This window comes from Nicotiana sylvestris, chromosome 3, assembly GCF_000393655.2.
Source record: "Nicotiana sylvestris chromosome 3, ASM39365v2, whole genome shotgun sequence".
NCBI lineage: Eukaryota > Viridiplantae > Streptophyta > Magnoliopsida > Solanales > Solanaceae > Nicotiana > Nicotiana sylvestris.
This window is the reverse complement of record NC_091059.1, coordinates 43,568,223-43,585,717: the sequence shown is the minus strand read 5'-3', so window position 1 is coordinate 43,585,717 and position 17,495 is coordinate 43,568,223. Positions and strand designations below refer to the sequence as shown.

At 38.4% G+C, this 17,495-nt stretch overlaps 1 protein-coding gene across 1 annotated transcript; it reads left to right on the top strand.

The window, feature by feature from the left end:
• The first annotated feature begins 14,149 nt into the window (after window positions 1-14,149).
• Window positions 14,150-17,004, top strand: LOC104235457 (uncharacterized). Its single transcript, XM_009789230.2, has 2 exons — window positions 14,150-15,363; window positions 16,590-17,004. Exons 1-2 carry the CDS (start codon window positions 14,325-14,327, stop codon window positions 16,604-16,606), a joined length of 1,056 nt encoding a protein of 351 aa, XP_009787532.1. The 5' UTR covers window positions 14,150-14,324; the 3' UTR covers window positions 16,607-17,004.
• The last annotated feature ends 491 nt before the right edge of the window (window positions 17,005-17,495 follow it).

Genomic DNA, 17,495 nt, shown 5'->3' with positions numbered 1-17,495 from the left:
AGTTAGGAACTCTTATCGCAACAATCTCTCAGAAAATCTCTCAAAATATCACCGCAATCCGAGTTCTCAAGTCCAAATGGTGAAAAATGACATAAACGCTCGATTTTGAACTTAGATCTGCTGCCTAGGTATTCCTTCTTCGCAAACGCAGATATTGCCTCGCGTTCGAGAAGCACAAAATGCTATTGGCCAATTTTTTCCTTATGTGAACGCGAGGGTCGACTCGCAAATGCGGTGGCCCAAGGATTCTCAAGCTTCACGATCGCGAAGCCCTTCACGCGAATGCGTAGACCACGTGTGAGCCTCACCCCAAGTCGTATTCCTCATCGTGAATGTGTAACCCAATCCGCGATCACAGAGCACCAAGTCCTGACCCTTCACGAACGTATGGCCATCTTTATGAACACGAAAGGTAAACTTCCAGCAATCATCAGAAGACTCTACATGAATGGGAGAGCAACATCGCGAACACGTAGAAGGACACCAGAACTGAGAAAAACCAGGAACTTTAGAAATTCTTCAAAGTCTAAAATGTGACGAACATGGTTCGAATCACACCAGAGGCCCCCGAGACCCCAACCAAACTTACCAACAAGTCCTAAATCATCATACGAATATGCTCGAAGTGTCAAATCACATCAAACACTACTAAAATCATGAATCGCGCATCGATTCAAGCCTAAGAACTTATGGACTACCGAATTTCCAAAACTAATGTCGATTCATACCAAAAATAATTTCGATTGACACCAAATTTTGTACACAAGTCATAATTGACATTACAGACCTATTCCAACTTCCGAAATCGGGATGCGACCCCAATATCAAAAAGTTCACTCCCGATCAAACCTTCCAAAAACTTTCCAACTTTCACCAATTAACGCTGAAATGATCTACGGACCTCCAAATCATCATCTCGGACATGCTCCTAAGACCAAAATCACCATACGGAGCAATTGGAACCATCAAAACTCCATTCTAGGGTTGTCTTCACACAATTCAAACTACGGTCAACTCCTACGACTTAAACTTCCACTTTAGGGACTATGTATCCCATTTCACTCTGAAACCGTCTCGAACCCGACACCAAGCAACCCGGAAAGTCACGTAACCACAAAATGAAATAGAGGGAACAAGAAATAGGGGATCAGGGCTAATACTCTCAAAATGATCGGCCAGGTCGTTACATCCTCCCCCTCGTAAAGCAAACGTTCATCCTTGAATGAGTATAGAGACATACCTGAAGTGGTGAAAAGATGAGGATAACGGCTGCGCATATCATGCTCGGTCTCCCAAGTCACCACCTCGATTGGCTGACCCCTCCACTGAAACTTTATGAAAGCAATATTCTTCGACCTTAACTTTCGAACCTGCCTGTCCAAAATTGCTATCGGCTCCTTAACATATGATAGATCCTTGTCCAACAGGATTGAGATGAAGTCTTACACATGAGACGGATCGTCGTGATACTTCCAAAGCAAAGAAACACGGAATACTGGATGAACTATAGCTAGACTAGGTGGTAGTGCAAGTCTGTAGGCCACCTCTCTAATCCTCTCAAGAATCTCAAAAGGCCCGATATACTTAGGGCTCAACTTTCCCTTCTTCCCGAACCTCATAACATCCTTCATGGGCGAAACCCGGAGTAAGACCCGCTCCCAACCATTAATGTAACGTCGCTAACCTTCTGAACCGTCTAACTCTTTTGTCTGGATTGGGCTGTACAAAGTCGATCCTGAATCAATTTAATCTTTTCCAATGCATCCTGAACTAAGTCTGTACCCAATAGCCTAGCCTCACACGGCTCAAACCAACCCACTAGAGACCGACACAGCCTACCATACAAATCCTCATACGGGGCAATCTGAATACTCGACTGGTAGATATTTTTGTAGGCAAACTCCACAATTGGCAAGAACTGATCCCAAGAACTCCCAAACTCCATCACACATGCACTAAGCATATCCTCCAATATTTGGATAGTGCGCTCGGACTATCTGTCCATATGAGGGTGAAATGTTATACTCAACTCCACCCGTGTGCCGAACTCATGTTGTACTGCGATGTAAACTACGTACCCCAGTCAGAGATGATAGATACCGGTACGACATAAAGCCTAACATTCTCGCGAATATAAACCTAAGCTAGCTACTATGAAGAATAAGTAGTCACCATTGGATTGAAATGAGCTGACTTTGTCAACCTATCCACAATCACCCAAACTGCATCGAACATCCTCTGAGTTAGTGGGAGACAACAACAAAATCCATAGTAATTCGCTCCAATTTCCACTTCGGAATCTCTAGCTTCTGAAGCAATTTACCTAGCTGTTGATGCTCATACTTCATCTGCTGACAATTTAGGCACCAAGCTACATACTCTACTATGTCCTTTATTCTCCTCCACCAATAATGTTATCTCAGGTCCTGATACATCTTTGCGGCACCTGGATGAATGGAGTACCACGAACTGTGAGCCTCCTGGAGAATCAAATCACGCAAACCATCTACATTGGGCATGCATAGCCTGACCTTCATTCGCAATGCACCATCATCTCCAATAGTGACCTCCTTGGCATCACCATACTGAACCGTATCCTTAAGGACAAGCAGATGGGGGTCATCATACTGACGCTCCCTAATACGATCATAAAGAGAAGACTGAGAAACCACACAAGCCAAAACATGGCTCGGTTCAGAAACATCCAATATAACAAACTGGTTGGCCAAGGCCTGAACATCCAATGATAATGGCCTCTCCATTGCTGGTAGATATGCTATATTGCCCAAACTCTCCGCCCTACGACTCAAGGCATCGGCCACCACATTTGCCTTTCCAGGATAATATAGAATGGCAATATCATAGTCCTTAAGCAACTCTAACCACCTCCACTGACGAAAGTTAAGATCCTTCAGTTTGAACAGATGCTGCAGACTCCGGTGATCGGTGTAGATCTCACAAGGGACACCGTACCAATAATGCTGCCAAATCTTCAAGGCATGAACAATAGCTGCTAACTCAAGGTCGTAAACATGGTAGTTCTTCTCATGCACCTTCAGCTATCTAGACACATAGGAAATCACCCTACCATTCTGCATCAACACCGCACCGAGACCAATACGTGATGCATCACAATACACAGTATAGGACCCCGAACCAATAGGCAACACCAACATCGAGGCTGTAGTCAAAGCAGTCTTGAGATTTTGAAAGATCTCCTCACACTCCTCGGTCCACCTAAATGGAGCACCCTTCTGGGTCAATCTAGTCATAGGTGCTGCAATAGATGAGAAACCCTCTACAAATCGATGGTGATACCTCGCCAAACAAAGAAAAATCTGGATCTCCATATACGAGGATGGTCTGGGCCAACTCTACATTGCTTCAATCTTCTTCGAATCTACCTTGATCCCCTCACTCGATACTACATGACCCAAAAATGCCACTGAATCTAGCTAGAATTCACACTTTGAAAACTTTGCATATAACTTCTTTTCTCTCAAGGTCTGAAGCACGGTCCTCGGGTGTTGCTCGTGATCCTTCTGACTGCGGGAGTACACTAGAATGTCGTCAATAAACACAATGACAAATGAGTCAATATAGGGCCTGAATACATTGTTCATCAAGTGCAATAATGTTGTTGGGGCATTGGTCAGCCCGAAAGTTATCACAAGGAACTCGTAATGACCATATCAAGTCCTGAAGGCAATCTTTGGGATATCTGGTTCCTGAATCTTTAACTAATGATAACCTGAACGTAAGTCAATCTTGGAGAACATTTTGGCATCATGTAACTGATCAAATAGGTCATCAATACGTGACAATGAATACATATTCTTCACTGTAACCTTGTTTAACTGGCAATAATCAATACACATGCGCATAGAACCATCCTTCTTCTTTACAATCAAGACTAGGGCACCCCAAGGCAACACACTGGGCTGAATGAAGCTCGTATCAAGCAACTCTTGCAACTATTCCCTTAACTCCTTCAACTCTGATGGGGCCATACGACATGGAGGAATAGAGATGGGTTGAGTGCCCGATAATAAATCAATACCAAAGTTGATATCCATGTCAGGTGGCATGCATGGATGATCCGCCGAAAATACATCTGTATAATCCCTCACTATCAGAATTAACTTGACGGTATGAGTATCAACACTGACATCCCTCACATATGCTAGGTACGCATTACACCCCTTCTCAGCCATCTGTTGAGCCTTTAGAAATGAAATAACCCTGCTAGGAGTATAATCTAAGGTACCTCTAACCATGGTAATCCTGGCATAGATAGTGTCACAGTCTTGGTGTATCAATCAAGAATAGCATGATAAAGCGACAACCAGTCCATGCCCAAAATAATATCAAAGTCTACCATACTGAGCAATAATTGATCGGCTCTGGTCTCAAAACCACTAGGAACAACCAAATATGACTGATACATACGGTCAACAACAATAGAATCTCCCACAAATGTAGACACATAGATAGGAAAACTCAAAGAATCATAGGATACACCCAAATATAGATCAAAATAAGATGACACATATGAATAAGTGGAGCTTGGATCAAATAAGACTGATGCATCTCTATAACAGACCGAGACAATACTTGTGATGATAGAGTCGGATGCAACTGCCTCCGTCCTAGCAAGAAGAGCATAATATCTGGCCTGGCCTCCCCCTCTAAGGAGACCTCTACCTGCTCGACCTCTACCTCAAGCTGGTTGTGCAAGTGAAGTGGTAGCTGGTGCGGCGACCATGGACTAAGAAGACTAAGGACCCGGTGGAATACGCGGAGCTTGAGTAGTCTGTGGAGGTGCACCCCTCTTAAGTCTGGGGCAATCCCTCACCATATGATGAGTGTCACCACACTCAAAACAAGCTCTCGGAGGATGTGGCTGGTGTGGCTGGGTCGAACCTGGTCGGCTGGACTGACCATTGAAAGCACCATGTGCTGGAGGTGCACTAGACAATGGCGGTGCATAATATGGAGCCTAAGGCCTAGGAGTGGAAGAAATACTGCTGGACGCTGGAAGTGCTGAATGAACAGGGAAACTCACATAGCCCCTACCATAACGAGCTACAACTGGGGCTCGGGTACCACTATACGTGCCAGAATCTCAAGACCTCTTAGCCTCCCTTTCCTCTCTCTCCCGAGTCAACATACCCTCCAATCTCCTAGCGATCCCCACTACCTGCTGGTATGCAATGTCCATCTACAACTCTCGGGACATGCTAAATCTGATACTGGGGTTGAGCCCATCGATAAATCGACGGACCCACTCTCTAACAGTAGCAACCAAGGCTGGTACATGCCTAGAAAAATCACTAAACCAAACCGCATACTCTGACTCGGTCATTGAACCTTAGCACAACTGCTCAAACTCTGCGCGACATGCATCTATGAGACTCTAGGGAACATACTCCCTCAAGAACATGTCTGAGAACTGAGTCCAAGTGAGTGAAGCTACCTCGGTTGGACTACCCAACTCATATGCTCGCCACTACTGACAAGCCATTCCCTTAAGTTAAAACGTAGTGAAAGCAACCCCACTAGACTCCGCAATACCCATAGTACGGAGGATACGGTGGCACTCCCCAAGAAAACCCTGGCATCCTCTGATGCCAAGCCACTAAAAGTAGGAGGGTGGTACTTCTTGTACCTCTCGAGCCTAAGCTGCTCCCCCTCAGAAATTGCAGCCTTAACCTTGGGTTGAACTAGGGCTACCGGTTATACTGATATGACCTCTAGAATCTTATCGACCTGAACCCAATGCTCTGGGGTACGAACGGTGGGAGTATATGATCCTCCCCTAGCCTGAGATGTGGAACGAGCAAGTGGGATCAACCATGCCTGATCTAAAGCACCGAACATGCTCAGAAACTGGGCGAGGGTCTCCTAGAGAGCTGGTACAGTAACAGGCGTCTCAGGTGCCTGCCCTCCAACTAGAGCTACTGGCAGCTCCTCTGTAGCAGCTCGTGCGAGTGCTCTGGCTTCACCACGTGGACGTTCTCGACCTCTACCCTGGCCCCGGCCCCGGCCTCTCGCGGCTATAGCAGGGGGCGCGGGTATCTGGTCATCTGATCCAGATGTACATGTCCTCACCATCTGTGAGAAAATAGAAAGGCAGAAGTTTAGAAATCTGAAGTCAACAATTTCACACTACAAGGAATCAAAGAAGTGAAGCTTTTCCTAACAGTTACATAGCTCCCTACGATGAGTACAGACGTCTCTGTACCGATCAGCGAGACTCTACTAAACCTGCTTGTGACGCATAACACATATGAACCTAGAGCTCTGATACAAACTTGTCACGATCCAAATTTTCCTTTGTAGGTTGTTGTGACGGCACGTAGTCTCTAAGACTAGGTAAACCTGACAAATATGCGGAATAACTGAAATAATAACTTAAATCTCAAAACATCAACAACTATATAAATGAAAATTGTCATTCAACATGTACAAATCCCAAACCCGGTGAAATATAAGTTACAAGCTCTAGATACAGTACGGAACCCTCCTATACATCAATGTCTATAAAGATGTAAGGAAATAAAAAAAAATCAGGATAGAAAGGGACTCCGAGGCCTGCGGATGCGGGTAGGTGTACCTTTAAGTCTCCAAAGTAGCATCACAGTGCACTAATACCGAGCCTAATAGGATGTACCTGGATCTGCACAAAATATGTGTAAAAGCATAGTATGAGCACATCACAACGGTACCCAATAAGTGCCAAGCCTAACCTCGATAGAATAGTGACGAGGTCAAGTCAAGGCCCTAACGGAGATAATAAGACACAAGGCAGAACATATAATGATATAATAAGAATGATAGGGAAGTGAAACAATAAAGAGTTTACGGAAAGTAACAACACAGAGGCAAAAGAAAGCAAATACGACACGAAAGGAAACAAGAATCTTATAGGTTAAGGAAAACAACAACAAAAAATACATCAATTAGAGAAGATCAATAGGGGCACTCCCGAGGTAGCGTCTCATAGTCCCAAATCATAAAATTACTCAAAGTCTTCAATTATATCACCGCGGGAGCCTTTATATTTTTATTTTGAAAATTATTTTCCCGAAATAACATCCCGCGTTTTACCCACCTTATCACACCGCATGACTTCTAGTAGTTCCCCTACTAGCCATGAATATCAAGCCTACCTTATCTCACCGCATGCATTTCAATACCTAGATCTTATACCACCGGATGCGTATTAATAATTACAATGGCATGAAATAAACCTCGTGCAAACAATAACAACCGCACGGAAGAAACCTCGTGCAACAATAACAATAGCACGACAGAAACCTTGTGCAAACAACTAAAATAATCACCTCAACAATAACACAAAAGTCAAACATAACAACTAAATAACATGAAGTTTCACAATTTATACTTTGCCTCAACAGAAACCAAGACCTTGTAACTCAACACTAAACTCAACAGCAAGATATTTCAAGGTTAGTCATTTCAAGTAAAGAATTCAACAGTTAAGTAATGAATACGGAATCAAGAAAGCAAGTATTTCAACTAAACATGTAGTACAAGTTGCAAATAAGAGATAAGACAAGTAGACATGTGAAATTAGACTTAAAATGATGACTATAAATGCTAAAGTAACTCAATTAAGGCATAAAAAAGAAACTACTTAACTAAAGCCGGAATTTTCAATATTTAGCATGTGTACGCATTCGTCACCTTGCGTACACAACCTTCACATATCACAAATTATCACAACAGCACCAATTCCTAAGGGGAATTTCCCCCGCACAAGGTTAGACAAGTCACTTACCTCAAACCACGCTCAATCAATCAATTAGAAGGTCTTTCCCTCGATTTTCCGACTCCGAACAACTCAAATCAAGCCAAAAACAATTACATACTATAAATATAACTATAGAAAACTAATCTAAATTAATTATTGATTATAGCTAAGAATGGAAAAATCGCCCCAAAAAGTCAACCTGGGTCCGCGTCACGGAACCCGACCAAAATTACAAAAACCGAATACCCATTTGATATCAAGTCCAACCATACAAAATAATTCAAATCCAATCCCATTTCACCTTTTATAACTCAAGAATTTGGTCTAAGAACTTTACACCTTTTTCCCCAAATTTTTCCACCCAAATCCTTAACTAATTGAAGAAATCGAAGATAGATTAATGGAATTCAATCAAAAACGAGTTAGGAACTATTACCCCAACAATCCCTCTGAAATGCCTCAAAATATCGCCTCAATCCGAGCTCTGAAGTTCAAATGGTGAAAAATGACATAAACCCTTGATTTTGAAACTTATATCTACGGCCCAGGTATACCTTCTTCGCGAACTCGAAAATTGCCTCGCGTTCGCAAATCAGAAAATGCTACTGGCCAATTTTTCCTCTTACGTGAACGCGAGGGTCCACTCGCGAACGTGATAGCCCAAGGATTCTCAAGCTTAGCAATTGTGAAGCCCTTCACGTGAACGCATAGACCACGCGTGAGTCTCACCCCCAAGCCGCCTTCCTCATCGTGAACGTGCAACCCAGTCCGTGGTCGCAGAGCATCAAGTCCTGACCCTTTGTGAAAGCGTGACCATCTTCGCGAACACGAAGGGTAAACTTCCAGCAATCATCATAAGACTACGCGAACGGGGATCAGCATCACGAACACGTAGAAGGACACCAGAACTGAGAAAAACCAGCAACTTCAGAAATTCTTCAAAGTTCCGAAATGCGCCGAACATGGTCTGAATCACACCTAAGGCCCCAGACCTCAATCAAACATACCAACAAGTCCTAAATCATCATACGAACACGTTTGAAGCGTCAAATCACATCAAACAGTACTAAAATCACGAATCGCGCATCGATTCAAGCCTAAGAATATATGCACTCCCGAATTTCCAAAACTAATGCCGATTCATATCAAAACAATTCCGATTGATACCAAATTTTGCACACAAGTCATAATTGACATAACGGACATGTTCCAATTTCCGAAATCGGGATCTGACCCTGATATCAAAAAGTCTACTCCCGGTCAAACTTTCCAAAAACCTTCCAACTTTCACCAGTTAATGCTGAAACGATCTACGAACCTTCAAATCATCGTCCGAACACACTTCCAAGACCAAAATCACCGTAGGGAGCTATTAGAACCATTAAAACTTCATTTCGAGGTCATCTTCACACAAGTCAAACTACGGTCAACTCCTACGACTTAAACTTCCATTTTAGGAACTATGTGTCCCACTTCACTTCGAAACTCTCCCGAACCGACACCAAGGACCCCGGTAAGTCACGTAACCACAAAATGAAATAGAGGGGTCAATAAATAGGGGATTGGGGCTAATACTCTCAAAACGACTGGCTGGTTGTTACAAGATTTTTATCACGTGAGTATCATTGATGATTCTTGCGACTTTCACTCCAAGGTTAGTCATAATACTTACAGAATACATGTGATCGATTCTACGCATACTACAAGCTACACTTAATTGTGCAGATCCAGGTGAGTTATCCCGTGTTGTCGCCTATAATTCCCGCTTCACATCATTATCAGCATGTGCTCCGCTTGTGTTATTTTCCTGCCTTTTTGTTAGTTTGTAGATTGAGAAAGATTATGTTTATGTCATTCGAGATATTCCACTTTAAAATAGTATTAAGAGGTCGTTTGGACATAAGAATTTTTTTTTTTAAAATAATGTTTGGTTATGAAAATTTTACTTTTTTGAAAAAATTACATCCAAGTATGTTGTAAAAATTATAACCAAACACAATTTTATCTTCAAATCAAATTTTAGTGAAATTTTAAATTTTAAAAAAAAAATCTTGAAATATATGTCCAAAAATACAGGGAATAGAGCAGTAAACGGAAATATCAAAATCTAAATCGATGTCGCATCAGCTTTTTTGTAATCATCACATAGTGAACTTGTCATCCTTCTTTAATTTAAACTTTATACTAAATTATTACTAGTTACATCAGCAATGCAAATCAAACAGTGAAATCACAAACGTATTCTGAATTGCCTCGGATGATACATTAAAGAGAATCAGATCCATAGCACTCAAGTTCGACGGACATATAGCCCTCTATATATCTGCTCTATCATAGGTGTAGGGGCCGGCGACTGTAGCTTTTAGTCTGTGTGTCCGAACAATTTAAATGATCGTTTAGTACTAAACATGGTGTATTAGTAAGGTAATGATTATTACTGCTGAAATTAGTTATTGTGAGATTGTTTTTTATAGACAATTCTCTCCGTTTCAATTTGTATGAATCTATTTTTATTTTAGTATGTGTCAAAAAGAATATCCCCTTTTTCTTATATAGAAACAATATATCTTTATGCAATAATTTATAACCACACAAAATATATATGCCTCATTTTACACCACAACATCAAAAGTCTTCTTTTTTTTTTTAAAATTATGCGTCCAGTCAAATAGGTTCCTATAAATTGAAACATAGGAGGTACTTAGTTTGGTGTATTAAAAGTTTTGAAAGGATAATTTTATCTTTATACATGCTTATCCATATATTAAAAATCATAATATTTCTAACAACATGGTTTGCTATGTATAAGAATAGTAATGAATAAGTTGTATAACTAATAAGAATAAAGCATCATTAGGTACGGGTAAAAGTATAATACTAAATAAGATGTATTTGTAATATTGTGATTAGTTATGCCGAGATTATTTCTTATCGAATGTTTAGTTTAGTGTATTAAAAACAACGACCACTGCATAATTTCTTACCAAAAATATTTGTTTATAAAAATAACTTATACTATATTTTTTTGAAAAGGATTTGGTAAAGGTTTTAAAGGGCAATTTTATCTTTATAAATTATGTATTGCTACTGTCATGATCTATGTATAAGAATAGTACTAAATATGATGTATAATAAATATATGTATTAGTAATATATATAAATTGAAAAATACTATTAAAAAGATTAATAATAACAAACCTAATACATATAGTATTTTTTGTAATACATCCTACCAAACTAGTTTGATACATGGACTAAATATTTAAAGATAAAATTGTCCTCGAATTAAGTAATTCCCTGCATAATAATCCATCTCTCTAATAATCCATCTCTCTAATAATCCATATGCATAACAATTCTTTTATTATTATTCCCGCATAAACAACACCCTACATAATAATTCATATTTTATAATTTTTCATAACTAACATGTGGACCATATATATCATAAACAACTCATGTGTTGTCTTACTCTATACTCCGTGCGTATATGAACTAAAATATATAATTGAAAACATTTCAGATAAAGTAAACCAATTAATTAGCTCACGTACTAGTTAAAAGAGAATTATATTAGTGCATGAATTATTTATGTGAAAAATAATCATAAAAAGTTAATTATTTCTGAAGTGATTAATGATACATCCATTGTTTATGCGGTGAATAGCATATAATGAAAGGATTAAGTTGTAGAAATTACTTACTTTTAGGATATTTTTGAATCCGTGAAATTTGATATAGCAAGCAAACGCATTAGTCACGCAGAAATTTATTTCTTATGCGGTCAACTAATTGCGGGGCATTTGCATCTATACCTGTTTTTTGGGTTACGTTTTAACTTGTACCCGCTTTGTAAAAAAGAATTGCAAGCGTACTCACTTTTTCGCGTAACTTCAGCATACGGGCCTGAAGTAGCAAAGACAATCACGCAAACTTCAACATTTTAGTAGACGGGCCTGAAGTAGCAAAAATTGTTGAACAAAGTGTGCTGAAATTTTTGTTTGTAATTGCTGAACTTAAGCATTTTAGTGCTGATTTTTGTTCTCTATTTGCTAAAGTTTTTATTTGTAATTGCTGAACTTAAGCATTCTAGTAGCTGAAGTTTTATGATGCTGAAGTTATTTAATTCATTTGTAAAAACGTTAGCACTAAATAAGCTGAAATCTTTTTGTCCTGAATTTATTAGTTTTGTCATTAAGCTTTTTCAAAAATTTCAGTAGAAGATGCTGAAGTTAATTAGTTCATTTGTAAAAAGTTCAGCACTAAATAAGCTGAAATGTTTTTGTCCTGGATTCATTAGTTTTGTCATAAAGCTTTTTCAAAAATTTCAGCAGAAGATGCTGAACTTATTTAGTTCATTTGTAAAAACTTCAGCACTAAATAAGCTGAAGTTTTTTTGTCCTGGATTCATTAATTTTGTCATTTAGCTTTTTCAAAAATTTCAGCAGAAGATGCTGAAGTTATTTAGTTCATTTGTAAAAACTTCAGCACTATACAAGCTGAAATTTTTGAAAAAGTTTTCTAACATACTGGATAAATAATCACCTTATTCTTTCATAATGTATCACTACTATAAAATAATCAGTTTGCCAATAGTATCTAAATCATAAATTTTGGAAACAATAAACGTAAAAAAAAATAGAATTACCATGAAAATAATCACTAAGTGTGACCTTAAAGTTCTCGTACGTGAAAATATTCACAAATTATTATCTACTAACTTACGTAATTATTTATAATTCTTTTTTAAAAAATCTGATAAACATACTTATGACAATCATTTCATGAACTGAAGTTTCATAGCAGCACCAACAACAACAGAAGAAAGAAGAAGAAGAAGAAGAAGAAGAAGAAGAAGAAGAAGAAGAAAAAGAAGAAGAAGAGGAAGAGGAAGAGGAAGAGGAAGAGGAAGAAGAAGAAAACGAAGGAGAAGGAGAAATGGGGCTGAAGTTGTTTAAAAAGTGGGTACAAGTTAAAACTTTTAAAAAAAATAGGTATAGATTAAATGAGGGCGACCAAATAAGGCACCCGTGCAATTTTTACACTAATTGCTGTAATAATTATGCAACAATTACTTTTTTATGGGATCAACTAAATAGTACAGTACTTCGTGCGAAATTTTATGCCGTATTATGCTAATAAAATCAACCGTGAAATGTAGTTTATATGGACGGATTTAAAATTGAAAGAATTACAAGAAAATACATATCATTTCACACCATAATAAAACATGACTCATGTTTTTAAGTTTTACCCAACCTAACATATATTGTACATATTTTGAAAGTACTAGCAAATTCAAAACTTGTGTTCTTACAATTAATGTTTCTAAAAGCTATGGAGTTAAATATGTGTTCTCACGACCATTGCTTTCACGCTCTCTTCTTCTCACATTTTCTACATATTCTTCAAAGGGTTGTTCACCATTGCTGCTTCTTACCTTGTATCACCTGGTTGCAATGTAAGAAAATTGAAGAGTAGAAATCCACCATTGAAGGTCATTCAAAGCTTTGCTTTCGAAAATAGGATTTTTTAAGTTTGTTAGTTGTTTGAATTGGATGTTGTTCCAATTGATCGAGAATATCAAAAGGAGTTCAAAATTTAAATTTGAAGTAGATTCAAGCAAGATTTGAGTTAAATTTTAGAAAAGATGCAAGGAAGAAGACGAAGTCAGTTTTTGTATAATTATGTATAATCTTGTATAATATTGTATATGAGTATATAAACACATCTTATACACTTTTATACACCCTTATACAAGCGTATGTAGACGAACTTCTTCCATGATTTTCCGCTACAATTTTTGTTCAAAACCAATCCAAATCTCCATTAAATGACTTCAAATTTTATATACAACCTCCTTATACTATTTCTAACAAAAGTCTAAATACAGTCACTCCAAATTTCTCACAAAATAAAATTCAAAATTTAAACCCACATGTTTAAGTTTGTTAAAAATTTAATTTTCATCATTTAAATAGATTTGGTTTGTTGAATTAATATTTGAGTTACAGTTACTGATTCGAAAATTAACTTAAAAGCTTGAGCAATCTTTTTTAAAAATTAGATAGTAATTTCTAGAACCTATTGAAATTGTATGTTGAATCTTAGCCTATTATTTTTAGGCTAATTAATTATAAATTAAAATATGAACTATAAAATTGAAGAGCAGAAAGCTCAGTTATTTTTATGTGAAATTTTCCCTTTAAAATTGTGAACAATATTTTTGTATTGAAGAGGACAATGTCGGCATTTCATAGAATAGCAGTTGTTGGGATGTCCCGGTCAAAATATAGACCATGAACGAAAAGAAAAGTCCATAAAAACAAACAAGAAACCAAAGGCGGCTACAACTCTGCCTGCCATTGCCATTTGCCCCCCTATGGTCAAATAAATCATCACTTTCCTTTCTCTTTCCAATTCTACTCTTTTCCCCTGCATTTGCCTATATCATCATTACCCTTCTCCTTTTTTCTAAAACTGAGCTCGCCGAATTTCCCCCTTTTCTCTCCATACCAAAAGCAGCTAATTATAAATTTTGCTAAAAATGGAGATGGAAGTGATGATAACTTCACCTCCAGTGGACTTCAACTTCGATAGTACTTGTACTACTCCCTATATAAGTGCTTCTTCAAGCCCTCAACGTTTTGGCAATTATTTTCTCAGCGCCCCTACTAGCCCTGCACGTGTCTCCGCCCTCTACGACGGATACAATCACCTCCACGGTGGCGATGCCCTAAGAACAACCGGTGGTGAAGTTCCATTCAATTGGGAGGAAAAGCCTGGAATTCCAAAATCAAGAGCAACCCGTGATGATGATGATGAGAATGATGATTTTGCTTTTGATTTTAGTGGTCAGTTGGAGAGAAGTTCTGTATCAGCTGCTGATGAGCTTTTTGATGGTGGAAAAATCAAGCCTTTGAAATTGAAGCCACCACCAAGGTTACAGTATGAAGGCAAACCATTTGATTCGCCGAAATCTCCAAAGAAAAAGTTCAAGCAAGCTTTCTCTCCCCGAAACAAGAAGAAAGAATTAGATCCATTTGCAGCAGCCCTAGAGCAGAGTAGTCGAACAGAAAATGATCGTCCTGGTAGGGAAAGAACTCAGAAATCTACAACTTCTTCAAGGCACAAAAAGACAAGATCTTTATCTCCTTTCAGAGCTTCCGATCTACTGTTTGATAGTGAAAGCAAGCAAGAAAATACAAACATATCTGATTCTTCTTCTTCATTTTCATCAATGATAACACTATGGTACAGAAAATGGAAGCTGAAAGACCTGTTTCTATTCAGAAGCGCGTCAGAGGGTAGAGCAACTAATAAAGATCAGTTAAACAGGTTTTTGAAGAAAACTCATAGTAAAGAGGATGCGAAGACTTCAAGCTTTAGATCAACTGGTAGTAGTGTTGGATCGTCATCGGTATCAAGCTCCTTGAGGAAGAGGGAGGTTTCGGCTCATGAGTTGCATTACACGTTGAATAGGGCACTCTCGGAGGAGATGAAGAGGAAAACTTTCTTGCCATACAAGAATGGCGTACTGGGTTGCTTAGGCTTCGTTCCTTCATTGGATGATACAAGTTTTAGAGGTGTTGCTTCTTCTATGTCCATGACTCGTCGTTAATAAGTCTCTATCTGTAAGAAACCAAAAAACATTAAATAGTAAAGTTACTATGGATTCGTTTACGTGTTTTTTGGTAAGACTCTTATATATTGTGCATAAGACATTCACCCCAAATCTCCTATGCAGAAAATTATTTCTATACTACTACTACTACTACCTTTTAGATATTAATCTGGGCACGCTAGAGGATAGTTCAATATTTAGAGAATTTATAAACTCGCGACATGATGAAAAACAATATCTGATCAACTCATCATAACAGTTCATGTTTAATTTCTGTGCTCTTATGTTAATTACTCGAATTGCTACACTGCTCGAATCTCCAGCCCCTCCGAAAACGAGCATCCCCACAAAAGAAAAAATGCATGTTGCTTACACAGAGAAAGCATCACGTCATATAAGGGAAATGTTCCTTTCCAATCGATAGGATCTTCATTGTATATCAGAGTCCACGAATATGCCTTCATTTTCTTTTGTTTTTGTCGAGGTTAGGTTTTACGTCCCCTCTTTAGTGATTAATCTATGAATTTTAATTTACAAGGTAGGGGTCCATTGCCAAACCCTCTGCCACCTAAAAGAGTGATTTAAAAAAAAAACATCACGTGCCGTCTATAGAATGAAAAGTTTCTTTCTTGCAACAAACTAGTCCTTTCTTTTTTCACTTTATGTGACATTCTTTTATTTTTTATCCTTACAAAAAATGATATATTTTCTGTTATTTAGAAGTAATACATTTTTAAACTTCTTATTTTGTGGTTTCGGGACTTGAAACAGGTTTGTTATGTTATTTGGAACTCGTGTGTAAAATTTGGAGTCATTCCGAGTTGGTTAGACATGGTTCGACATGAGTTTTGAAGTTGGAAGTTGACTAGTTCATTAAGCTTGACTTGAGGTGCGATTTGTAGTTTTGATGTTATTTTGTGTGACTTGAGACCTCGAATAAGTCTATGTTATGTTTTGGGATTGGTTGGTATAACTGGACGAGGTCTCAGGGGGCTCGGGAGTGTTTCGGATATATTTTAGTTCATTTGAGCTTGGTTGGATAGCTGAAGATTTGTTGGCGTCTAGATGTTGATGTTTGGCGAAAATCCATGTTTTTTGCATGTAAATTGCTTGCATTATGCCTCGATATTGTTAAAGTTAGTGCAAATATTTGTGACTCAAGCTTAATAATGATGTTTATATGTATAGGGGTCAATCGGAGGTAATACGGAAGGATTGTGCGCAAATTGAAGCCAAAAGAGAAGAATTTAGAGGGAGTATGATTTTTGGCATCCAGGTTCGAGCTAGGCCCGGTCAAAATACAAAAGACATCACAAGATAGAGTTGGGCGCCCAGCTTAGCGCCAAGCGCCCTCCGTGGCGCCCAAGCAAGAAACTTTTCCTACTTCGGCTAGGACTTGGTAGTTTCGCCATTACACTCCCCCAACATGTATAAAAGGGGTTCTAAACCTCTTTTTTAGAGGTTAGACATTATTATTCGGGAGGCGAAAGATGACTGTAACATTTGCAAAGCACCAGATCATACGGGTTCTTCTTCCATACTTTCTTAGTTTGTAGATTAATGCTTTCAATTATTAACGTGATTGTTAGCATGACTATGAGTAGCTAAATTTCTTTCTAGGGTTTTGATGGAACATTTTGAAGGATAAATTCTTGATATGGTTTCATATAATTAGCCTTTGGATTTCTCTACTTGTTTAATTACGTGCTTATTTTAGTTAATTGTTCAGCTCTCAATTAATAGCGCCTATTTATTATGTATTGCTTGAAAATAGTACATATTTAGGTGGTTGTTGAACAAAGTCATTCCTAAGTTATGTGAGGAATCAATACGACGGGTTTAAAGGTGGGTTTAAGAGGAATAAATCCTTGACGTGGTCATAGCAAGTGGTAAGGTAGTACCAGCTAGCGTAGTTCGGGAGAATGTCTAGTAAATTATTGTAGTTGCTTGAAAGAGAATTACGACACTTAAAGTGCTCTCGATCAGTAGAGAATACTTATAAGAAATTATAGGAGATGTATCAGGAAGATTTCGATAATTGGAAAAATCATAACTCTAGATATCCTTATTGGAGCTGTTGGTATTCATGTCCGC

Coding starts and splice junctions, on each gene's coding strand:
- LOC104235457 (XM_009789230.2), top strand. CDS start 14,325: ATGGAGATGGAAGTGATGATAACTTCACCTCCAGTGGACTTCAACTTC.